The sequence below is a fragment of the Heterodontus francisci genome, chromosome 6 (genome assembly GCF_036365525.1).
Source record: "Heterodontus francisci isolate sHetFra1 chromosome 6, sHetFra1.hap1, whole genome shotgun sequence".
Classification (NCBI taxonomy): Eukaryota; Metazoa; Chordata; class Chondrichthyes; order Heterodontiformes; family Heterodontidae; genus Heterodontus; species Heterodontus francisci.
The window spans coordinates 31054357-31080552 of NC_090376.1; the positions used below are offsets into that span (position 1 = coordinate 31054357).

At 39.6% G+C, this 26196-nt stretch overlaps 1 protein-coding gene across 3 annotated transcripts; it reads right to left on the bottom strand.

Annotated features, from left to right (window-relative positions):
* Nucleotides 1-1096: 1096 nt before the first annotated feature.
* Nucleotides 1097-19418, bottom strand: LOC137371223 (cytoskeleton-associated protein 2-like). Of its 3 annotated transcripts, none has more exons than XM_068033419.1 (9): nt 19297-19377; nt 19007-19144; nt 15101-15167; nt 11503-12497; nt 8438-8636; nt 7409-7579; nt 5284-5359; nt 2941-3457; nt 1097-2645 (listed from the first exon to the last, which is right to left on the bottom strand). In XM_068033419.1, exons 2-9 carry the CDS (start codon nt 19123-19125, stop codon nt 2423-2425), a joined length of 2367 nt encoding a protein of 788 aa, XP_067889520.1. In that variant the 5' UTR covers nt 19126-19144; nt 19297-19377; the 3' UTR covers nt 1097-2422. The 3 variants fall into 3 exon arrangements, with proteins under 3 accessions (XP_067889520.1, XP_067889518.1, XP_067889519.1); XM_068033417.1 differs by having other exon boundaries at nt 1098-2645; nt 19007-19097; nt 19297-19418; XM_068033418.1 differs by having other exon boundaries at nt 1099-2645; nt 8438-8633; nt 19007-19097; nt 19297-19418.
* Nucleotides 19419-26196: the final 6778 nt, after the last annotated feature.

Below are 26196 nucleotides of genomic sequence, written 5' to 3' on the forward strand. Positions count from 1 at the left end.
GTGTGAAAAGCCCTACTTAATGGTGAGAGGAGGATGAATGACACCCAGACCCCATTGCCTAATAATGGCCTCACCATCAGAAACCATTCATGAGGACAATGGAAAGAAAAACTATGGTCACATGATAGAAACTAGGTTACTGATGAGGAGCTTTAATAAAAGTATATTTTGGACAGACAAGAGAGATCAATCAATGCTATCGAAGAGAAAGGACCCTGCCTAAGATTACCAGTTTTAAATTATATGCAGGCAGAGACTGGGTTTGGTCTTGAACTTCCTCCCTGTGAAATCATACCAGTGCTTTGCAATTGACATTAATTTTAAATCACTTCAGAATTAGAGACTCAAAATTCAGCTTCTTTTCACTAGGGTAAAGACCAAAAGGAGACATATACCTGCTATTTAATGTGCTATCATATACTTATAGATGCAAGTAAGCTACTTAACAGATTGAATGCGGGATTGAATGTTTTTGTGTACTGTGCCATGCAACAACTTTCACATCCAATATTTGTTGTTGCATCAATTTATTTTTAAACTGACCAGCAAAAGAATATTGTTTTACACTAATTGCAATCTGCTAAAAGTCACAACTCCAAAACAAGGCGTGTGTTGTTCTAATATATCTTGAACTAGGATTAAATACACAAACCTACCCCTTTACATAGGGATATTTACAACATCTAGGAACAAAAGACTTCTATCCCCCAATGTGCGAATAGATGTGGCCGGGGTAGGGTGCATAGTGAGAAGGGGGCAACAAGGTTAAAATCCAGAGGGAAAATTGAATATTTTTATGAAGGCAGTAGCTTGATGTATTTCATTTATACACTGTAATGTCTTTAAATCAGTTAGTCCCAACAGCACTACCAAGGACTGTATCAGTTCAAGAAGGCAGCTCATCACCACCTTCCCAAGGGCAATTAGGGATGGGCAACAAATGCTGGTCTGGCCAGTGATGCCCACATCCTGCAAAATGAATGAAAAAAAAAGTCCTCTGATTCCCCCTGTGGGTACTGCTTGTCGTGTCCCATCTGTAACACATTTACCCTGGACCAATGGATATCTGGGCTTTTTTGGAGTGGTGCGGGGCAGGGCAGAAGAGAAGTGCTGCCCTGTTTGGTTGAAACATCAGTTAAATGGCTATAAGCAGTATTCAAAGAAAATTCTTCATCCAAGGATCAGAATAACCATTTAATGAGGACAAGTACAAGATATTGAAAAGATAAATATAAGCTTCAAATAAGAATGATATCCAATATTCTAAGGCAAAGCAAAATATTTATTTAAGGGTAAAAACTCATTTGGATTGTTACTTCAAACTTGGAATAAGTATAAAACTATATGGGAATGCTTTGTTTTATTAACATGAAAAATATTACATTATGCTACAAGCAAAGAGGCAAAACTTCTTAAACCAAAATGATACTTTATACCAAATAAGTGATCACCAACTCATTATTTTTTTTTTTTAAAAAGAGATTGCTATTACTCTGGAGAAGAAATCATGTTTTTCTTCAATTAGTGTTCACTCCAGCTCAATGCTAGGATTGAAGATAGTAAAAAAATCTCCTAAATTAATAGTTTTATTAAAGAGATTTATATACCCACACCTGCCACCCTCCCTCATAACTAGCCTCCTATGCAATAGCTTGTGACCATCTGTTGAATATTTTTTGTTTAAAAGATTATGTGATGTATATCAAATTTGGGGAGTTAAAGAATTAAGCACTTAAATCTGCCTAAGAAAAGAGGGTGATTATTGCAAATATAGTCAGCCATTAAAGAAGATAGTGTTTTTTTTACTGGAGCAAAGGTTTATTAGCAGGTTTCTTCAGCTGGGATCTAGCTGGTAGGCAAGAACAGCCATAGCGTTAGACATGTTAGTTCATAAATGTGTATTGGCAGTCCAATGCAACCTGATCTAAATTTAGTTCTCCAGTGGAGATAGGAGAAGCCATACATTGAGCTGTTATCCCTCATGCTTCCCATAAATTGTGCATCATTTTCCTAGATCTTTGTTGTACCACAGTACATGAAAGCACTTTTAAACAACTCTGGCCGTGAGCATTCCCAATTATCTTCACTCCACCATTGATGGCAGCAGCACCGGCTGCCTGGGCCCCAAGCTCTGAAATTCCCTCCCCAGTCCTCTGCTCCTTAAAACTTGGACCAAGCTATTGGTCATCTGGCCCAACATGTGGCTCAATGTCAAATTTTGTTTGATAACACTTGTAAAGTGCCTTGGGATGCTTTACTATGTTAAAGGCACTATAAAATGAAAGTTGTTGAGCATTTAAAATAGCAGGGAAACAATTATGTAGAAGCAGAGTGCACTGTATTTGGACTAAATAGTGCTCTGGAACATAAGGTGCATTTAAAAATTAACAGAAAATCCATATCATTTATTTGAAATGTTGGCTCATTCTTGTAGTGCACTATTCACCCTGAATGTGTAGGCAGTAGATCCTTCTCCCAAATTTTTCAGATCCTCCAATGAGGAAACACAGGGATCATGGTCCTGCAGCATTAATGGTAATTGGGAAGACACTTGTTCAATACGTCGAGAGCGTCTTACAGGAGTCAGAAACTTCACATCTTTGATTGCAGAGTTGCTCTTTTCCATCTGAACTGCATTCTTAGCACTGTAGGAGAGAAGATTCAATTGGTTAGAAGATGAACAGTACCAAATTACCGATTGGAAAGTCAACACAATTTTTAAATATCCAACCCTGGTCAGTGTAATAGCTGAATTAAAACTGAGAATAAAAAGGATAAAATAACAGGTATTTTACAGAGCTGAATCTAATCAAACACAACCTTCCTGCAGAGCCTTGCTCAGCATCACCTTGAACTATTTCCCAAAGAAAAGATGCACAAGCCTTACTTTACATATTACTTAAAAAAAAAATGGCAGTTAAAAATCAAGAATTTTCTTACCACTGAAAATTTGGTGTTGTTTTCACACTATACTTAACAGATGATCCTTTATTTACTATTTTGCTTGGCGTCATTATATGCTTCACAGGGGTCTTCATATCTTCAATTTTAATGTCTTTAATCTTATAATCAGCTTCAACATAATTTTCTTTGGTCTCTGCCTCACAACCCTCTTTACTATTAGCGTCATTTGCCGCATCTCCTGTTGTGGGCTCCATTTCTTGCTGTTTGTAAAGTTTCTGTTCATCAAAGGAAATTTGCTGTTCATTAGCCAAGGGATCTCCTTCATTCTCGCTGGAAACAGTGTGTTCATCAGTTGCAGCAATACACATTTCTTGTCCCTCTAGAGGGAGATCCTGTTTGTCATTTGTACAGTACACATTTTCCTCTATAGAAGGCTTCTGTTCATTATCTGCAAAGTCTACTCCTTTTTCTTCAGGATCTTTCTGTTCAGTCATGCAATACATTTCCAGTTTTGGATCTTTCTGTGCTCCATCATCTTCAGTTTTGTTTATTCCTATAGGGACGAGAGGTACATTACAAACCTGCGAGTGTTGTACTGAAATTCTTTGAAAGTTTTTTTTAAAAAACGTTTTGATTAAGGTTATTCCCCCAATTCCTGCTTCATAGAGAGATGCAGCACTGAAACAGGCCCTTCGGCCCACCGAGTCTGTGCTGACCAACCACCCATTTATACTAATCCTACATTAATCCCATATTCCCTACCACATCCCCCCCATTCTCCTACCACCTACCTACACTAGGGCCAATTTACCTATCAACCTGCAGTCTTTGGCTGTGGGAGGAAACCGGAGCACCCAGCAGAAACCCACGTGGTCACAGGGAGAACTTGCAAACTCCGCACAGGCAGTACCCAGAACGGAACCCGGGTCGCTGGAGTGGTGAGGCTGCGGTTCTAACCACTGTGCCGCCCAGTGTGAAGCACAAAGAACTGAATTTATCAACTCCTCTCAAACAAAGTTAACCCATTCAGTTTCAATATTCATCTCATTCTCCAGAAATAGAGATGAAGATAAATTGAGAGAAAGCATAACTGAAGTTAAAGTGGACATCCTAGGAAAAACAAAATATTTTTTGCAATCCCTGGAATAATCATCACCGTAATCAGAACTACATTCAAGGACTACCGTAGTACTGGAAAAGGGCACTTCACAAAGGACTACTCACTATGGAGGTACGATACTCCAATAATAATGTTTGTTAGTGCTCAAATTGTGTAGGATGTGTGACTAGAGAATTCAAAGCTGTCTTTGGGAATTCTGTTTTAAATGTATCCTGGAAAAGGGAGTCTTCAAAAAAGTGAAAAATCAAAAATAAGGAAATGAGGATGCTGGCACTCAATGAGGAACTTTAAGGAAAAACATGGCATTCACCTATTTTCAGTCACCAATCTTACATGTGGGTCGATATAAACTGGATCAGAAGCATTATAGCAGTGTTCTCATAGAATAATCAAAAGTAATAGGAAGAGGTGTGCAACACTACAGACAACTGATTTGAAAGCCAAGATGGCATATACTTCTGTGGAGAATTATTGCAACAACTTATATCAAATCAATTGCTGGTTCCTATGATGGTTCAGTGGACAGATGTGTCCAGTTCTGTTATATTAAAATCAGAGGCCAGAAAATAGCTGTTTTCAGCCAGAATAGCAGCAAGAAAAACAAAGACTTGCATTTATATAGCGCCTTTCATGACCACCAGACATCTCAGAATGCTTTACAGCCAATGAAGTACTTTTGAAGTGTAGTCACAGTTGTAATGTAGTAAACACGGCAGCCAATTTGTACACTGCAAAATCCCACAAAGAGCTAGGTGATAATGACCAGATAATCTATTTGTGTGATGTTGATTGAGGAATAAATATTGACCATCACACCGGGGATAACTCCCCTGCTCTTTGAAATAGGGCCATGGAATCTTTTACGGCCAGCTGAGAGGGCAGATGGAGCCTTGGTTTAACATCCCGTTCGAAACACAGCACCTCTGACTGTGCAGCACTCCCTCAGTACTGCATTAGAGTGTCAGTCTTGATTTTTGTGCTCAAGTCCTGGAATGGGACTTGAACCCACAACCTTCTAACTCAGGTGAGAGTGCTACTCACCTGAGCCACAGCTGCCACACAAAGGAATCCAGGTAAAAAGACCTACACCCTCTAAAAATTTCCTACTCCCGAACACGATCTCATGATTCCTGGTGGAAAATGTACATGCACAGGAGTCAGGGCAACAGCAAAATTGGCTCACTGGTAATGCCTCTTGGTCGAATTGTCCATTAACACTCACTGTCCAAAATGGATGTTTGAGGAAGGTACCAACTCACCATCAACCACCAACTTCTTGGGAGTCTTGGTGTTTCTCAAAATATCAGCAAGTGTATTACGCAATTCTTCTGCAGGCTGAAAACAAAACAAAACTGAAGTATTACAAAGAAGTGCACTATAATTAATTATGAGGGACCAGAAAAAACTTGCACAATGAATACAAATGGATCAAACACACCAAAAGGAGTGCAATGGTTATGTCATGCCGCAGTAGTTGTGCAAATGCAGTTTCAAGCTATGACAATCGGCTACAGATGATGCAAGGAGATCAACAGAAAGTCACATCATTTTAAAAACTTGCAAAACCTACAGCTAATAAGGGTAAAGTAAATACAATTTTCATGTTTCCAGTAACTCAATCATAGGTTATCTGGCCAGCCTTCTTGTCTCAGCAATATCTGTTGAGCGTACAAAATGGACAATAAAAAACCATTAGGCAAATCAGCGCTTAACCTTGTGCAGCCCCTTGCTAGTAACACTGACGCCTTAAGGGGCCTGATTTTAACTGTGCAAGTCAATTAGTTTTGAATGGGTTAAAAAAAGCAGGCTGCTTTTTGAGTGGGGGGGGGGGGAAAGAAGATTGGTGCTAATTCCAGAAAAATGCATTACTGCTATTCAGATACAATTTAAAAATATGCATTTCACACTTCTGTATTTGAAAATGTTCAAACTGATTTTGCTTAGGATAATGGGCCAATTATGAACAACATCTTTCCACATGTGTTCCCTCTTTATCTTACATTACTCTCATAGGCAAATTTTGGCTTCCTAAGGTTGAGTGCATCACTGAGCCTGATATCTCGGCAAGTTTCTGAAAGTGCGCCCAAGATAATGAACAGAAAATCTTTTTACAAATTACTTATTAATTGGATTCATCTTGTGCTTTTATAGTAACTTATGTTTGACAAGGTACAGAATGAGACAATATCTTGTTTTAGACTCTGTCAAATGAATTTACTTAAGCAAACAACTGAATGGATGTGTTTTTTCGGTAGTTTATGTTAGTTAACTTGAACAAAAGTAAGCTGGCACAATTCATTGTTTTGTTGATAGACTGTACTATTCAAAGTCATAATTTGAATATTTTTAGTACATCTTCCAATTTGCAGCATTAATTCAATTAAGTGCAAAAATGTTGAAAGTAGATTGTATTCGTTTCCAGTCTAACTGAAGGAGCTAATTAGCCCAATTGTGGTCTCAAAATTTGAACCAACTCACTTTAGTTATTCATTTTAAGTATGCCTCCAACAGTTTCTGGGCATGTTGGCTTTGAAGTTGCCAACTCAGTTCAAGAGGAACTGCCAGCCCTACACATAACTGAACTGTTTTTGTTTGAATGTGTTTTGACTCTTCCCCTTAATCAACAGCTGTTTGGAAATATCTGAAATACTTGCAAGAGTTTATTGCATTAATCTGGAGTACCCGGTTTTTAAAGGCACAATCATGCCAAGACCAGACAAAAATGCGTTTTTTTTTTGTCGCAACACACATATCTAAACAGCTTGGTACAGGAATAAGGAGTGGGTTTTACAGTATAGCAACAGTTTAAAAAAACAGAGAGACTAATACTATACATGTACAATAAAATGCACAAATGTTGGACAAACTAAATTTTTCCCATTGATGAGATGGATCTGTCATAACTTAGGTCTTTCTCACTTAAGGGATAAACCCAAGATGCCACCCAAGCATTTGTAGAGTCATAGAGAGATACAGCACTGAAACAGGCCCTTCGGCCCACCGAGTCTGTGCTGACCAACAACCACCCACTTATACTAATCCTACATTAATCCCATATTTCCTACCACATCCCCACCATTCTCCTACCACCTACCTACACGAGGGGCAATTTACAATGGCCAATTTACCTATCAACCTGCAAGTCTTTGGCTGTGGGAGGAAACTGGAGCACCCGGCGGAAACCCACGCGGTCAGAGAGAACTTGCAAACTTCATACAGGCAGTACCCAGAACCAAACCTGGGTCGCTGGAGCTGTGAGGTTGCGGTGCTAACCACTGCGCCACCCCAAAAGTGTTAAATTAATGTGAAGAAAAATGTTCCATTTCTATCCTAGTTTTCAGAAATAAAGAGAAAAAGTTAAGAGACAAATAAATGCATCAGTACCTGTGCCCCAATCTTAATAGCTTGTTCATAAATAGTCATGACATCATGGACAGATCCTTTGCGCTGTTCAAGTTGTGCGAGACAGATCCAGTACCTTGCAAACTTCTTAGCTTTTGGAACACTCTCAATGAAAGTCTGAAGAGTCTGCAAACAATCTTCACTTGGGCAACCCTGAAGAGATCATAAAAATTCAGGTCTGCAAGGTCCACTTACACGCTTCAGTTTGTGGACTGGCCAGCCCAGAAAGTGAAAAAAAAACACACACACGCTCTTCCCTTTTCCCTGGAAATTATACTTTAGGAACTTTCTACAATAGGATTGAATAACAATCAAACTGCCTGAATTATCCAAACTCCTTAAATCATCTAAGATCTTAAAAACTAAATGAATTGAAGTCAAAGGGAAAATGGAAACCTTAATCCCTTGGGAAGCACAAAGCAACGCAAGTGACATCCACATCCATTTATAGCAACTTCCTAATATAATGTTGTTATAAGGAAGCTGGGAAACCATTATTATCTTTCACCTCTCACTATTGAAATATGTTGTTGGCATCAAGAGCATGGGCTTGCAGTCCTAGGATATCACTTCATAGTATCCCAGACATTTAATGACTCCACTCCATAAGCTGACCCATTGCCATTAAGATATCAATCTGAGACCCAGACCATTACTGAAAAGCAATTCAGAGTTCCTCAGAAGTAGCATGCAGGGGAAGAATTTCAGCAATGTATTGGAATGGGATGTTCAGGAATCAAATATGTCCCAGATGGCTATCACTCAATGTATTATAGCAATATTTTGTCAGTTGAGCAATGGCAGGTCAAGAAAATCAGCCTTTTTGGCCCAATTACTACCCTTGGATGACTATTTCCATCAGCATACGAACCGTTGTACTTCGTGGTGTCTTTAATTATCTCATCTCACTCTATCCTTTCCTTTAACTTTTGTCAAGTCTTCAGAAATGTTTCCATTCTCACAAGGCATCTAATTATTTAAGTTTCTTCCTAGATTAAAATGCAACTTTACCTCATTAATCCATTTCAGACATTCAGAAAGAGTCTGATTGATTTTGTTCACAAGTTCACTCTGGTTTTCCTCTTCAACAATTGTCGTCCAAAGTGATTTCACCGGTTCTTCCACAACTTTCTTTCTCTGCAAGGGCGTCATTGCTGGTCTTTTTACTAATTTCTCCTTTGACTCCGTCCATTGTGTTAGTTGCGTTCTACTTCAGGACAAAATTATATTAAGCAAATCAAAATATATAAATAAAACTATCATTAACCTTTGGTACCGCAAATTTTAATCTTGATGTAGTGTTAAATTAAAATATTTACCCAAACCATTAAAAAAACCTAAATATTTTTCTTCACTGCATAAACAATATGGTTTGCAATGCTTGTCAAATATTTCATTTCTTTCAGGATAAATATGCTGAAATCCAAAAAAGTAACAAAGCAGATGAATTGACAGCGCAAATAGTAATAAATACATATGATCTGATAGCCATGGCTGCAAAATGACAAAGACCGGGACCTGAATATTCAAGGGTACATGACATTTAGGAAGGATAGGAAGCTAAGAAAAGGTGGAGGGAGTAGTGTTTTAAACTGAAATAAGGGCAATTATGAGGGCATGAGGGCAGAGTTGGCTAAAGTAAACTGGCAAACTAGGATAAGGGATAAGTCAGTAGAGATGCATTGGCAGACATTTAAGGAGATATTTCGGAATACTCAGAAAAGATACATTCCAGTGAGAAGGAAAGATTCTAAGGGAAGGGCGCTCAATCTGTGTCTAACTAAGGAAATTAAAAGATAGTATCAAATTAAAAGAAAAAGCATATAATTCTGCAACAATGAGTGGCAGGTCCGAAGATTGAGCAGAATATAAAGAACAGCAAAGATTGACTAAAAGGTTAATAAGGAGGGAGAAATTAGAGTTCGAGAGAAAACTAGCAAGAATTATAAAAACAGATAGTAAGAGTTTCTACGTGTATTTAAAAAGGAATAAAAGTAAATTGAGCTTTAGTCGTCTAGAGTGTGTGTCTGGGGAATTAATAATGGAAAATAAGGAGATGGCGGATGAACTGAACAGATATTTTGCAACTGTCTTCACAGTAGAAGATACAAAAAACATCCCAGACATAATTGTGAATCAGGAGGTGGGAGGGAGGAACTTAAAACAAGTACAATCACCAGGGAAAGGGTACTGAAAAAATTATTAGAACTAAAAGCTAACGTCCCCAGGTCCTGATGGATTTTATCCTAGGGTCTTGAAAGAAGTGGCTGCTGAGTTAGTAGATGTATTGGTTTTAATTTTCCAAAATTCACTAGATTCTGGAAAGGTCCCATCTAATTGGAAAATAGCAAATGTGATTCCTCTATTCAAGAAAGGAAGGAGACAGAAAGCAGGAAACAACAAGCCATCTGTCATAGGAAAAATGCTGGAATCTATTATTAAGGAAATTATGGCAGGGCACTTAGAAAAATCTCAATGTAATCAGGCAGCATCAACATGGTTTTATGAAAGGGAAATCATGTTTGACTAATTTATTGGAGTTCTTTGACAAAGTAACAAATGACCTGGATAAAGGGGAACCTGTGGATGTGGTGTATTTGGATTTCCAGAAGGCATTTGATAAGGTGGCACATCAAAGGTTACTAAACAAAATAAGCTCATGGTGTAGGGGGTGATATATTAGCATGGATAAAGGACTGGTTGGCTAACTTGAAACAGAGTAGGGATAAGTGGGTCTTTTTCGGGTTGGCAAGCTGCAACTAGTGGAGTACCACAGGGATCAGTGCTGGGGCCTCAAATATTTACAATTTATATCAATGACGGAGGAAAAAACAAATGTATCATTACTAAATTTGCTGATGACACAAAGATAGGTAGGAAAGTAAGTTGTGAAGAGTACATAAGGAGTCTGCAAAGGTATATAGGTAGGTTAAGTGAGTGGGCAATAAAGTGGCAAATGGAGTATAATGTGGGAAAATGTGAAGTTATCTACTTTGGCAGGAAGAATAGTGAAGCAGCGTATTATTTAAGTGGAGAGAGATTGCAGAACTCTAAGGTACAAAGAGATCCGGGTGTTCTGGTACATAAATCAGGGAAGGTTGGTATGCAGATACAGCAAGTGATTAGGAAGGAAAATGGTATGTTGTCGTTTATTGCAAGGGGAATGGAATATAAAAGCATGGATGTTTTGCTACAGCTGTATAGGGTATTGGTGAGACCACATCTGGAGTACTATGTACATTTTTGGTCTTCTTAGGATATAAATGCACTAGAAGCAGTGCAGAGAAGGTTCACTCGACACCCGTGATGGGGGTGGGGGGTTATCTTATGAGAAAAGGTTGGACAGGTTGGGTCTGTATCCATTGGAGTTTAGATGAATGAAATCTTATTGAAACATACAAGATCCTGAGGGGGCTTGACAGGGTGGATGCTGAAAGGATGTTTCCCCTTGTGGGAGAGACTAGGGGTCACAGTTTAAAAATAAGGGGTCGCCCTTTTAAGATGGAGATGAAGAGAAATTTCTCTCAGATGGTTGAGAGTCTGAGGAATTCTCTTCCTTCAGAGTAGTGGAGGCAGGGTCATTGAATATTTTTAAGGCAGAGGTAGATAAATTCTTGACTAACAAGGGAGCCAAAGGGTAACAGGGGTAGGTGGGAAAGTGGAGTTGAGGCCACAATCAGATCAGCCATGAGCTTATTAAATGGGTGACCAGGCATGAAGGAGCCGAATGGCCTACTCCTGCTCCTAATTTGTATGTTTGTAGTAAAGGGTCCCTGTTATAAATGAACAGTAATCTCAGTCACAATTGAAAATGGAAAATCCCAAGGGGTGGGAAGAACTGCAACTCTTCACCAAGCTATCAAAATAAATCGAGTCCAGTCTTTTTTTAAAAAAAATGATAGATTTGGGTGATGACGATACAGGTCAATACTTAGTTCAATTTTGGAGAATTGTCTGAATACATTAGCAAAAGCTTTCAGCTCTTCTAGTTCCATTGCTTCAGGACATCAATAATCACAATTGAACCAAGATTATCAGATTTTACATCCTTAGAACAATCAAAGTTAAAAAAACACCTTTTTTCTTCTGCAGATTCTTTGTGTTTCATGGGTTTATGGTTGCCACGGACTTTTGAAACTTTCCATCCAGGACGTCTTGCCGGTACAGCTTTGGAGGCGTTTTGGAATGGTACAGCAGTTTTCTTTGTACTGATTGTTTGAGTTGCTACAATTGCAGTGTCACCATGGGCTGATTGTTTAAAATCTATTTTTATATTTAGCACATCAGTTACAAGTTGTTTCTGGCTAAGGGCAGTACTGAGACCAGTAGCTGTAGTTAATCTCTTTGGTTTACTATGGGATGTGACATTTAAGGTCCTCCTAACAGGATGCATATTTTCTACTCCTTTTGGTCTAGGCCTGTGCAAGATGCCTCTAGATTCTTTATTGTGTGTCTCAGGAACAGAGGCACTCGTCACTAGATCAGATTTCTCCTGCTTTTTCTCCTTTTGCTGAGAACTTGATCGAAAGGACTGAATTTTGGATTCTACAATCTTACCACGAAATGAGCCCAGCACAGGCTTCTTAAAAGTAGAATGAGGCGGCTTTGGTCTATTGCTCTTATCAGCGATCATTAATTTAGCACGCTCATTTTTGGCTGAGAGAAAGGACTGGCTAAGTGTCACCTTCTGCACTTTTGGTTGACTCTTAAATTTTGCTTTTTGTTCTACATCAGAATTGTTCTTTTGGCCAAATGGCAGTTTCTCCGATTGTATGCCTTGTTGGGCAGGATTTTTGGTTTTGTTAGTAGCTACACTGGTATTTCCTTTAGATTTTTGTTCTGCTTTCAAATTGTTCTCTTGGGCAGATGATGGCAGTTTCTCAGATTGAGAAATTTGCTCGGCAGGCATTTTGGTTTCACTAGTAGCAGAACAAGTATTCTCTACAGATGGCTTTTCTCTTTGCATCAATAAATTGGATTCAGATTGAGTAGAGGATTGGGATATGTTTCTCTTTTGCACAGGCTTATTTTGAATAGTTTTGTTGGACTCAATTTTTCCCTCTCCACATACCTATAAAGAAAATCAGGGGAAAATATTACCATTTCATTTTAAAGACATTACAATTTCCCCATCCCTTTAAATTTTCCTTTCCCTCTTCTACATATCCATCATTGCCACTGGCACAGAGCTGTTCAGATCCATGCACTGGACAGGCAGGTGTCTCCCTAGGATGAAATACCTCAAACTAATGCTTTTGTGCTTCTCCACTTAAATAGATGCACTATTATTTCAAATAAAATGTGTTTTCCTTATTTCTTGAGAATTAGTTTTTAAAAATGAAGATGAAAAACATCAAATAATTAGGAGATATCCAATTATTTTCACCTCAATTGAAACGTGTCCAACTGTCGTAACCTATGTTTTTGCCCAATTTATTCAGATTTTTTTCAATAGACCCATGAATAAACTTAAAATCTAGCTTCCAGTTTCTTCAGTTTTTGTTACCTTTATGGTTTGCTACTTTGTGTTGCAAAGAAGCAAATTTATGAAATAGGACATGGCAATCCTTACACACATTCTTGTGGCCAGTTAATGGAATACATTTTTTTTTAAAAGAAAAAACACCTCAGAACTGTAAAATTTACATGCTCCATCCAAGCTCTGTGTTCTCATTTAGATTATGTTCTAAGAAAGCAAGAAATAGCAGGAGAAGGCCAGTCAGCCCTTGGAGCCTGCTCTGCCATTCAATACGATCATGACTGATTCACCTCCTGCAAAATCCCCACCTGTCTTCATTCCCTTAGTATTGAAAAAAACGAATCGATGTCAGTCTTGAATATATTTAATGTCTGAGCATACACAGCCCAATGAAGTAGAGAATTCCAAAGATACACACCTTTTGAGTGAAGAACATTTTCCTCATCTCAGTCCTATACATTCAATCCCATACTTTGAGACTGTGACCCCTAGTTTTAGTCTCCCCAGCTAGGGGAGACATCCTCCCAGCATCTACCCCATCGAGCCCATTAAGAACGTTATGCATCAATGAGATCTCATTCTTCTAAACTCTCGAGAATATAGGCCTAGTCTACTCCAATCTCTCCTCATGAAACAATTGTTATGAAAGTACTTATATTTTTTGTTAAATTTTGAGGACTAGTGTTTTAAAACTGATAAAAGGATTCCATAGATGCTGTAATTTGTTTTTTTAAAAAGGGCATAAGTTCTTTTGAACTTGTTTGCAAACAACAAGTACTGAAAGTCACCTGTCTTCAGATAATTACCCAGCAGGAGCTTTTTGCCTTGGAGATGTTTACAGAGAAGTGACAGGTCAGGATTTAGAGGGGTCAGCAGACTTGACTCTTGAGATGTTGTTTTTGGTTTCGCTTTGGACAGTCAGTTGGAGTTTTAAAAATCAACCTGAAGGACAAAACCCCAACTCAGCCTTTCCCATCTCTTTGAGAAGCTCTTAGAAGTGGGTGTAAGAAGTGGAGAAATTGATAATGCATTTGTCCTGAAAGGCCTGCCTGAAACTCCGATTGCCACATTTCTCCTGAGACGCTGGAAAAACCTACCGGAAAAATCAGTGATGCTGCCCGACCGAATAGCTCCAGAGAAAGATCCCAGTGACAGCTGTCTACGCGAATTTAGGAGGCCAAACCAAAAATAAAAAGACAACTGACATCCTTCCATATCTTCTCTTTTTTCCTTCAAGAATTAGCAAGTATTTCGCCAGAGGATTCTTTTTTTGTAACGGAGCTCTAAAAAGAAAATCTCTATTTTTTCCGGTTAACCAGTGTGTCTGAGGGGCTAAGGTAAAAGGGAACTTTCATATTTAAATCTGTGTGTTAATGCTTTGCTTCTGGTTATGTCTTGTTTTATAATAAACAACAAAATTATCAGTTTATTAAAGAAACCTGGTTGGTGTACTTTATTCTGGGTTAAAAATACAGTCTATGATTGACTGTATTGGTAACTGGGTAAACATTTAAATATATGCTGTGACCTGTGGAGTAGTGGAACTAGAAACAACAGTGCGCTCCTCCTGCCTCGTAACAATTCTCTCATCCCAGGATTCAGACTAGTGAACCTTTGTTGCACTCCCTCTTAGGGAAGTATATCCTTCCTTAGGCAAGAAGACCAAAATTGTACACAGTTCTCCTGTGTGGTCTCACCAAGACCCAAAAGGACTGCTGACAGTTACAATATATCAAAAGTTCACTGAAACCTAAATTTGTGCTGAAGTTCTGTTTACATAAGTGTAAACCAAAGCATAAAAGGTCAAAACACCATTTAGATTTCTAACATGCCTTGCAAACTAATACTGCTAACAATGTGTAAGGTTGTAAACTGTATGACAGTGTGGGATCCAAACCCCAATATGAACTTCAGCACATAATTTAGGCTGACACTCCAGTATAGTACTGAGGCGGGTTGGAAGTACATACTTCCAGTGAGCCATATCCATCTATTTGCTCAGGTGGATACAAGAGATCCCATTGTGTTATTCAAATAAGCAGGGAGTTCCCTTAGCTTTATCAATCGAACATATTATTGTAAAACTAGAAATGTAAAGCTTTTGAATATAGAAGTTACAGAACATTACAATCTCTACCTTCTAAAGATGCAACACATTAATGAGAAGTAATCTACATTTTCCTTCCAGTACCCACCGTTGCTTCCGTCTGCCATTTAGAAACTTGAAGTTTCTCCAAGTTTGTCTCGTCTTTCAGGTACACCCTTCAAAGAAAAAGTGATCAGTATAATCAGAAAGGCATTTAGTAGACGGGACTTGCTAGTCCCCTTCAAATCAACTAGTTTACAAAAAGAAAACATGTATGTGAACCATTAACATTTGAAAATAACTTCATATTTGTAAGGGGAAACTTATTTTTTCAAAGGTATTTTTGCTGTTATGACATCACAATGACAACACAGCATCATACAAGTTCATATGAGGGGAGGGAGATAATAAAATTACTAGATACACCAAACTGGTGTTAATAAGTCTTGGTGAACCATGCAAAATCATTGGGCCACATCTACTTGTGAGGTCACTTGAATGGAACGAGCAAATCAGCATCAAATATATAGATATTCTCCAACCATACTACTAGTTCAGATGCAAATAATTTACCTCCACTCTATAGATATGGAAGAAATACAAGGACCAAAAAGTGGAGAATTTTTTTAAATGTATAAACAAAGGGTTATAAGGCTGTGGAATGGAATTAATTGAAACATAGACCATGTCAACATTTAAGAATGGGTTAGATAGGTAGCTGAAGGAGAGGAGGATAAGGGGATATGGAAATAGGGCAGGCATTTGGGATTAGGGTCATTACTCGTGTGGAGATGAACACCAGCCTGTTTCCATGTAATAATTTCCAGCTATTCCCTTTAAAACCAAATGCATCCAAATGCATCAAACTCATTCTAAGGAAGATATGAAAACATGTTAACTCCACTGAAACAAAAAAGGGCATGCAACAGTTGCTGAATACACCAATGAAATGATTGTTTACCAAAACCTTCTACAGAAACAATTACATTTAAAAAAGGAAAATTTTAAATGCTGGATATCTGAAAGAAAGCAAAACTGCTTTAAAGAGGAGATATTTTGAGTACAGTTGAGGTACATTCCTAAGAGATGGAAAAGGTAGAACAAAACAAAGCCAGAGCTTCTTGGATGACAAAAGAGATAGCACGGCCATAATCTTCCAATCCTCCTTAAATTCAATGGTGGTGCCAAATTGCAAATGTTACACCTTTGTTTAAAAAAAAAGAGTGCAGGCCAGTCAGTTTAATCTCAGTGGTGGAAAAGCTTTGAGATGCGATAATCTGGGACAAAAGTGGATTAATTAAGGAAAGCCAGCATGGATTTGTTCAGGGCAAATTGTGTTTAACGAACTTGCTAGAGCTTTTTGATGAGGTAACAGAGAGGGTCAACGAGGGGAACGCGATTGATGTGTACACAGACGTCAAAAAGGTGTTTGACAAAGTGCCACATAACAGGCTTGTCAGCAAAGTTAAAGCCCATGGAATAAAAGGGATAGTGGCAGCATGGATACAAAGTTGGCTGAGCGACAGGAAACAGAGTAGTGGTGACCGGTTGTTTTTCGGACTGGAGGAAGTCATATAGTGGGGTTCCCCAGAGATTGGTGTTAGGACCATTGCTTTTCTTGATATATATTAATGATTTAGACTTGGGTGTGCAAGGCGCAAGTTCAAAATTTGCAGATGACATAAAATTTGGAAGTATTGTGAACTGTGAGGAGGGCAACGATAGACTTCAAGAGGGCGTAGGCAGGCTGGTGGAATGGGCGGAAAAGTGGCAGATGAAATTTAATGCAGAGAAATATAAAGTAACATTTTAGGAGGAAGAACGAGGGGAGGCAATATAAAATAAAGGGTACAATTTTAAAGAGGGTGCAGAAGCAGAGGAGCCTGGAATACATTATGGAACCAACTAGGGATAAAGCCATTTTAGATCTAGTATGCGTTGAAGCAGGTTTAATTAGTAATCTCATTGTAAAAGATCCTCTGGGAAAAGTAATCATAATACAACTGAATTCCATATTAAGTTTGAAAGTGACAGACTCCAGTCCCAAACAAGAATCTTAAGGTGAAACAAAGCCAATTACATAGGTATGAGGGCAGAGCTGGCTAAGGTTGATTTGGCAAATAGACTAAAAATTGTGATAAACAGTGTAAAACATTTTTTAAAATTCAAAATGTTCAACAAAATACATTCAATTAAAAAACAAAAACTCAGGAAGAAAGTTTACCTGGAAAGTTATGGATGATATTCGATTTAAAGAGGAATGTTGCAAAGAATACTAGTTAATCCTGAGCATTTAGAAAACAGCAAAGGGCAAGCAAAAAGTTGATGAAAAAGGGAAAAAATAGAAACTAGCCCGGAATATAAAAACAGATCATAACAGCTTTTATAAGTATATAAAAAGAGAGTAGCTAAAGTAAAAATTGGTCCCTTAGAGGCAGAAACAGGAGAAATCATGGGAAATGAAGGAATGGTAGAGACATTGAACAAATATTGTGTCTGTCTTCACAGTAGAAGACACAAAATACATACCAGAAATAGAGGGTAACCAATGGGCAAATAAGAGTGAGGAACTTAAGGTAATCATCAGAGAAAAAGTATTGGAGAAACTTAAGTAACTAAAAGCTGACAAATCCCCATGATCTGGTGGCCTACATCCTATGTTCTAAAATAGGTAGTTGCATAGATAGTGGATCACATATTATGATTTTCCAAAATTTCTCAGATTCTAGAACAGTCCCAGCAGATTGGAAGTAAGCAAATGTAAAGACTGCTATTCAAGAAAGGAGGGAGAGAGAGAAAACAGGAAACTACAGGCCAGTTAGCCTGACAGTCAGTCATTGGGAAAATGCTGGAGTCTATTATTAAGGAAGTCTTACAATGCACTTAGAAAGTCATAGTATGACAGGCCAAATGGCTACCTTCTGAGCTGTAACCATTCTATGTTGGAAATAGACAAGTCAATTAGTATCATTAAAGAGAAAAGGGCAGATTATGATATTTCAGATGTATATGTTTAAATCAGAATTGAAGACCAAAGATAGTTTTTTTGTTTTTTGTTTTTGTTTTTAGAGATACAGCACTGAAACAGGCCCTTCGGCCCACCGAGTCTGTGCCGACCATCAACCACCCATTTATACTAATCCTACACTAATCCCATATTCCTACCACATCCCCACCTGTCCCTATATTTCCCTACCACCTACCTATACTAGGGGCAATTTTTATAATGGCCAATTTACCTACCAACCTGCAAGTCTTTTGGCTTGTGGGAGGAAACCGGAGCACCCGGAGGAAACCCACGCAGACACAGGGAGAACTTGCAAACTCCACACAGGCAGTACCCAGAATTGAACCCGGGTCGCTGGAGCTGTGAGGCTGCAGTGCTAACCACTGCGCCGATAGACTGGCATTTTAGTACAGTTGGGAGAAAAAATAGTGGGAGAAGGTTGAAATGTCCCAGGAAAGGTCCAGACCAACAAAAGCACAAAAATGTGTTGGGAAGATGCATGTCATTTTTTTCATTACTTCTACAGAAGGAAGTTTACTAATGAATCTTTACACCATGGAATTTGTTTAACGCTTGACAATGCAAAATCAGAATGTTGGATCATCCCACAATTAAAAATACACAGATGACATTGAATTAAAAGCTCAGGAATGCCTGTTTACATGAAGAATTAGAACACAACCTTTAAATTTGATGAAAGGTTATCAACCTGAAAAGTTAACTCTGTTTCTTTCTTCACAGATGCTAACAGACCTGCTGAGTATTTCCAGTACTTTCCGTTTTTAATTTCAGCTTTTCAGCATCTGCAGTATTTTGCTTTTATTTTGTTCGAATTTTCAGACCAGACCACTTCCCCCACCTACCCCCTACCATCACCACCCATTTTAAAATGCAGGGCAGATCCAACCCCCAAACCTCCTGGAAACAGGATTTGGAAATACATGTCAAGGCAGGAGAAGAGTGTCACTGTGACTTCACTGACAGTTCGACTATAATAAAAGTCATCACCTGTTCTCCAAACGGCTCCTGGCTTGGATTGCCACATTGTTGGCAAACTTCCTTCTCTGTATATAGTCTTCTAATTTCTGGCGCCTTTGTTCTTCGCGAAGAGGAAAGGAAGCAGACATGCCACCATCAGTAAAATACCTCAAAACAGATTTATAATAATTATTATTAATCGTTAGCGAATGAAGCACAGCAGTGACAACTATTGGGAGTTCATTCCAATCTATGTACAGCCTATAACTAACCCATCACCCCGCAAACCTCCTTCTCCCTGAAGCCACCTCGTCAAATACCTGCGTAAGACGTAGCTTGCAGAGGTTTCCCCATGGTCCGAAGACGAGTAATTTCCAAATCAATGTGTTAGACAGTCTCTTCGCTCGGTCTAGCTCTGCCGTTTGCTGCTCTCAGGTTTCCGTTTGATTTTCGCTCCCTGCAAGTGATTGGCTGCCCGGCCCCTGTGATCGCTCAAATTGACCAATCCGATCACCCTGGACCGTTTCCGCGTCATCGAAATGGCGTTCGGTGGGTTGTGAGCATGCGCCGACTGAGATGGGCAGTAACAATGTGCTGATGCTGCGCAAGCGCGCAGAAGAGCTTTTGGTCGTATTTGAATGAAAATGTTCGCGGGTTCGAAACTGGAACGTTCAGCGCGTGATGTTCCAACGTCTGCCCTTTGGCCTTTGTTAGTTTGTCTTTTGCAGGCAGTTTAATAACAAGATGCATCTTCCTACGTTGCAGCAGTGACCTTTATTGGCTGTAATAAAAGCAAAATATTACGAATGCTGGAAATCTGAATTAAAAACAAAGTGCTGGAAATACTCAGCAGGTCTGGCAGCTTCTGAGGAGTGGGTCATTCTAAGGTTGGCAGGGTGTGGTGTGGGCGGGGTACTGTAAGGATCAGTGCTTGGGCTAAGTAAAAACAAAAAGTGCTGGAAATACTCAGCAGGTCTGGCAGCATCTGTGGAGAGAGAGTTAACGTTTCAGGTCAGTGGCCTTTCATCAGAACACTTGGGCTCCAGCTATTCACGCATCAGTGCTATTCACAATCTATAGCAATGATTCGGATGTGGGGATTAAATGTAATATTTTCAAGTTTGTTGATGACACAAAACTAGGTGGGAATGTAAGGAAGATGCAATGAGGCTTCAAGAGGATTTAGGCAGGCAAAGTGAGTGGACAAGAATGTGGCAGATGGAATATAATCTGGAAAAATGTGAAGTTATCCACTTTGTAGGAAAAACAGAAATGCAGAGTATTTCTTAAATGGTGAGAGTTTGGGAAGTATTGATGTCCAAAGGGGCCTGGGTGTCCTTGGTCATAAGTTATTGAAAACTAACATGTAGGTGCAGCAAGCAATTAGGAAGGAAACTGGTATGTTGACCTTTATTGCAAGAGGGTTTGAGTACAGGAATAAAGAAGTCTTGTTGTAATTCTATAGAGCCTTGGTGAGACTGCACCTGGAGTATTGTGTACAGTTTTGGTCTCCTTACCTAAGGAAGGATATACTTGCTACAGAGGGAGTGCAATAAAGGTTCATTAGACTGATCCCTGGGATGGCAGGATTGTCCTATGAGGAGAGATTGAGGAGACTGAGCCTGTATTCTCTAGAGTTTCGAAGATCTCATTGAAGCATCCAAAATTCCTACAGGGCACGACAGGGTAAATGCAGGAAGGATGTTTCCCCTGACTGGGGGATCTAGGACCAGGGGACACAGTCTCAGAATAAGAGGAGGGTGATTTAAGGCTGAGATGAGGAGGAATTTCTTCACTCAGAGAGTGGTGAGTCTTTGGAATTCTCAACTGCAGAGGGCAGTGGAGCCCCAGTCTTTAAGTATACTAGATAGAAATCGATAGATTTCCAGATATTGTTACAACCGAGGCGGGAGAAGTGCACTGTTTTTTGTCTAGTTCCACTACTCTTCGGGTCACAACAAATGTTTACCCAGTTACTGATACGCTCAAAGACTCTTATTTTTATCCCAGAATAAAATACATCAACCAGGTTTCTTTAATAAACAACAAAATTATCAGTTTATTATAAAACAAGACTTAATCAGTAACAAAGCAAAGCATTAGCACGCGGATTGAAATATTAAAGTTCCTTTTTACCTTATCCCCTCAAGCACACACACACACACAGAAACACACCGGTTAACCAAAAAATAGAGATTTTCTCTTTCGAGCTCTGTTACAAAAAAAAATTCAAAAAATACTTTGGTGAAATATTTGATAATTCTTGAAGAAAAAAAGAGAATATATGGAAAGATGTCCGTTGTCCCTTTTTGGTTTGGTGTCCCAAATACGTGTAGATGGCTGTCACTGGGATCTTTTTAGATCAGTTCTTTGCAGGCGATGTTGAAGATCAGTTTGGCAGGCTTTCCAGGAGAAATGTGGCATCAGTTTCTCTATTTCTTACATGTGATTCTCTGGAAGTTCCTAAAGAGATGAAAGAGGGTGCTGATGGTGACTGCTGTCTTGGCTGGTTTTCTCCAACTGCCTTCAAAATAGTTCACACCCCAACATACTGTCCAAAGTGAAACCAAAAACAATATCTCAAGTCAAGCCTCCTGACCCCTATAAATCTTGACCTGTCACCTCTAAAAACATCTCCCCCAAGTCAAAAAGTCCCTGCTGGGTATTTATCTGAAGACAGGTGACTTCCAGTAAATGCTGTTTTCAAACACGATCTCTCCGTGTCCTGTCAATGATTCCAGTGAAAAAAAACATCCATGGAATCCTTTTCAGTTTTCCCAAATAAAACGATGTCCATAATTCAAAAATACACGAGTCCTCAAAAAAACTTAGCAAAAAACATAGAAGCACTGTCATAACAATATTTAAAGATATCAAGGGATATGGAGATAGTGTGGGAAAAGGGCGTTGAGGTAGAAAATCAGCCATGATCTAGTTGAAAGGTGGAGCAGGCTCGAGGGGCCAAATGGCCTTGTCCTATTTCCTTATATTCCTATGAGAGAAACAAAGTTAACATTTCAGATTGTTTCATCTGATGAAAGGCCATCCACCTGAAATATTAACTCTGTTTCTTTCTCCACAGATGCTGCCAGACCTGCTCGGTATTTCCAGCACTTTCTGTTTTTATTTCATTGGCTGTAAAGTGCTTTGAGACATCCTGTGGTCATGAAATGCACTATATAAATGCAAGTCTTTCTCCTCTCCTCATTGGAGACTTGCCAACTTTGGTTGGAAGCATTCCTGCAGGTTTGATCACCTGATGTTCTAACCACATGAGATATGCAAATATTACTGAGTTTCTCCCCCTGTCTGTTTGGACCTGGGTGATATCTGAGGGTGACAGCTCTGGGGACCCTCAGTCAGCTGGTTCAGTAGATTGTGAAGCCAAACTGTACTTGGACTTCACGCATCAAAACTGACCAACCTGAACCAAACTGAGAGATCGTACAAAGAGTAGGGGGCTCAGGGTTTGGAGAACTTCTCGCAGGCGACAGCTTCCAAAACTCATCTCAAAACCAACATTTCTATACCATTCCCCGAGTACGGACTTAATAAAGGAGAGATGAATATAATGATAGAAATTACAATACAGGAGAAGACCATTTGGTCCCTGGTGCCTATCCCAGTGCTAAAGCTGTTTCATGTAATCCCATTCATCCCAGATCCTATTATAATCCCCCTTGTCAAATATTTATCCCTTTCCCTTTTAAATGATCTAGTCTTGACCTCAATAACCACTTATGATGAAGTAACCCACAATTCACTAGCCTTCAGTTCAAAAATCATCTTTCTCTCTTCCCACTTGGTTCTTGCAGTGGGTATCCTCAGTCTTTTTACCCATCGTAAAGACTGCAGGTTTTATTCACCCCTTCAATGTTGCTCTTGTCATGGTGCCACTTCCCATCACCATGTTGCAGCTTCTCCCAGTAAAGGCCAGCTCGGGTCTACAAATGAGACCCAACCCGAGACCGACAGAACCACATCTGACCCGAGTCCGACCCGGCCCGAGTCCTTTCATTTTTTGCCACACCCGACCTGACCCAACCACCAGTTAACCTAGCTTCCGTTTTTCACTTTGTTGCTTATCTGCACAAGCTTAAAAAAACTGTAACAAAACCACCTTTCAAGTCCAAAAAGTCCATTAACATTGGAGCCTCGTACCGGAGGTGGTGATAGAGTATGTCCGACCTGAGCCGAGCCCGAATGCCGGACCCGGAAGAGCGACCCGACCTGACCCGAACCCGACACATGCCGTCGGGTTCAGGTTGGGTAGCCATGCTCTAGCTCCCAGCTCCATAGAAAATACTCCACACTCAATCCATTCCCCAGTTTCCCCTCCCACCCCACCCCCCACTCCCCCACCCATCCACACTCAATTCTGGAACCTCAGTCTCCCACTTTCCACCCAGTTGCCCCTCTCCCCATCCTCTTGCTCCCATTTCCCATTCTCCTTCTCTCCCCTGACATGGTACATCATTCAGCAACAACAACTTGCATATGTATCGTGCCTTTAAGGTAGGGAAAAGTATCAAGGCGCTTCAAAGGAGCTTAAAAAGACAAAAGTTGAGACTGATCCCAAAAAAGGGATATTAGGATAGGTGACTAAAAACTTGGTCAAAGAGGAAAGTTTTAAGAGTCTTAAAGGAGGAGTGAGAGCTGGAGAGGTGTCGCGAGGGAATTCCAGAGCTTAGGGCCTAAAAGATTGAAGGCACGGCTGCCATAGTGAGGTGATGGGAGTGGAGGATGCATGAGGCCAGAGCTGGAGTAACATAGAGTTCTTAGAGGGTTGTAGGGCTAGATGAGGTTACAGAGATAGCACAGGAAGAGGCCATGAAGTGATTCGAATACAAAGATGCGAATTTTAAAGTGATAGTGTCGGTGAACCAGAAGTCGTAGGTCAACAAGCACAGGAGTGATGAATGAGAGGAACTTGGTGTGGGGTAGGTTATGGGCAACAGAGTTTTCGATGAGCTCAAGTTTAAGGACAGTGCAAGATAAGAGGCCAGCAGACCCAGAAAATCATTAAAAAATTCTGTATACTGTAAAGGGACACTAGATGGCAGCAATTCAAACTTAGCAATCAAATGAATGAACAAACCGTTCATTCATTATGACCTCTTGAGCCTCTCAACTGCATTTCTGCTTTGTCATTCAAACCCATCTATCCAATGTCTAATATTTCTGATGCTTGTGTGGATTCATAACCGAAAATATTCAGCAACCAAGAGGTATCACAAAGCAGCATAGATTGGGCTTGAAGACAGTACTCAGGATATCACACCAGTATCTGTGATCTGATGCATAAATAGCCACATAGAACATGAGATTTTCGGGTTTAATTTTCTCTGTGTTATTTTTAGCAGTCATTAACATGGTAATGCTAAATTCTCGCCTCTGCCATTTTATTGCAGTCATCTGCAATGAGCAGATTAATGACAAAATTGAATTAATCATATGCTAAAGTAGTGCACAGCAAATCAACCCACATGTCTCTGGTGTGTTATGTTGATCAGTTAAATGGGCGGAGCTCTGCTTTCCTTGTGTGGGCAGTACAGCTCCACTTGACTCGTTTCAAAACTGCACGCTTTCTGAATGAGTGACCACATAGTCTCATTGCCCTTTCCATCGTAGGGCATTCCCCCATCCTCACAAATATTTGTATAAAATACTTTCTCCTAACCTTTTCCTTGATTCATTTGGTGATATTAAATTTCTAACCTCTGGTTACAGACTGACCAGTGGAAGCAGTTTTTCTCCATTTTTCTCATCAAATCCATGAATAATTTGTAAAGATTTAGCATTACATAAGAACAGAAAAGCATAAGAAATAGGAGCAGAAGTAGGCCATTTGGCCCATTCAAGTCTGCTCCACCATTCAATAAGATCATGGCTGATCCTAAACCATGTTCCCACACTGTCTCCAAATTCCTTGATTCCCTTACTATCCAAAAATCTATCAATCTCAGTTTTGAATATACTCAACGACTGAGCATCCACAGCTCTCTGGGGTAGAGAAGTCCAAAGATTCACAATCCTTGAATGAAGAAATTCTCCTCATCTCAGTCCTAAATGGATGACCCCTTATTCCGAGACTGTGACCCCCTAGTTCTAGACTCTCCAGCCAGGGGAAACATTCTCCCATTAGCTACCCTGTGTAAGATTATTAGGTTGCTAAAAGTTACTAACCAGCATACCAATTGTTAAAATCTAGCTATCATAAACTAGCAGATGACTTATTATCATAAACTAACACATAGTTTTATTAGGACCCTTCTTTGTAGTATGATAAAGTGGAAACGCTTAGGAAATAGGGCACAGTATAGACAAGATGTCAAAGCAGAGGGATTCTAGGAGATTATGGCAAGTTTTAAAATGTTTACTTGTGGCAAAAGTGTGAGACCGTGGGAACAGACAGTGAAAACGGCTTCTGCATAGATTTGTCTCATAGTGAGATAAGGCATCCTTGAAAAGTAAAAGCATTGAGATAAAAGTAGACAACACAAACACTCCTTTTTGTGTACTACTTGCGTAAATCTGAAAGGTTAGCAACCATCACCAAATGCTCCTTGGTTGGTTAAGAAAGGCATCCTTTAATACAAGACTAATCACTGATTGGGAGAGGGGAGGGTTAACTAGAAAGCTGCCAGGATAAAATGAGTCCTGTCCTTGTTACTGTGAAGCAGAGAACAACAACAGAAGACAACCTACGGGGGGGGGGGGGGGGAGAGAGAGAGAGAGAGAGAGAGCCAAAGCCAAAGCCAAAGCCAAAGCCAAAAGCTTAAAGACCACAGCTGCAAGAGAAAGAGCTGTCCAGTCTCTAATACGGGTAGTATCTGTGTTAGACTGTTAATTACTGCCTGAGTTTGTGACTATGGTTTATCTGAGAACTTAACAAACTTGCCCTGACCTTTCTCGCAATAAAGTCGATTCACAACAGGCTGTTGTGCTGCCAAGTTTGTTCCCACCTTAGAAGGGAGTATAAAACACCCCTATCTTATCAAATCTGTCAACACCATTAAGAATTTTATATGCTTCAATGAGATCACCTCTTATTCTTTTAAACTCCAGGGAATATAGTTTAATATAGCATTTCTTGTTTTTGTTTCAGATTTCCAGCATCCGCAGTATTTTGCTTTTAATATAGTTTACTCAATCTTTCCTCATAGAATAATCCCCTCATCCCAGGAACATATGCTGTTGCACTCTATGTCCCTATCTTG

What these genes read in the sequence shown, in the direction of transcription:
- LOC137371223 (XM_068033417.1), bottom strand. Translation starts at nt 19,330, where the DNA reads ATGGGGAAACCTCTGCAAGCTACGTCTTACGCAG. An exon ending in GAATCTGCAGAAGAAAAAAG is followed by an intron (nt 8,637 to 11,502) that starts GTGTTTTTTTAA and finishes TTTGTCCTGAAG; the next exon opens with TAGAACGCAACTAACACAAT. An exon ending in GTCTGAAATGGATTAATGAG is followed by an intron (nt 7,580 to 8,437) that starts GTAAAGTTGCAT and finishes TGATCTCTTCAG; the next exon opens with GGTTGCCCAAGTGAAGATTG.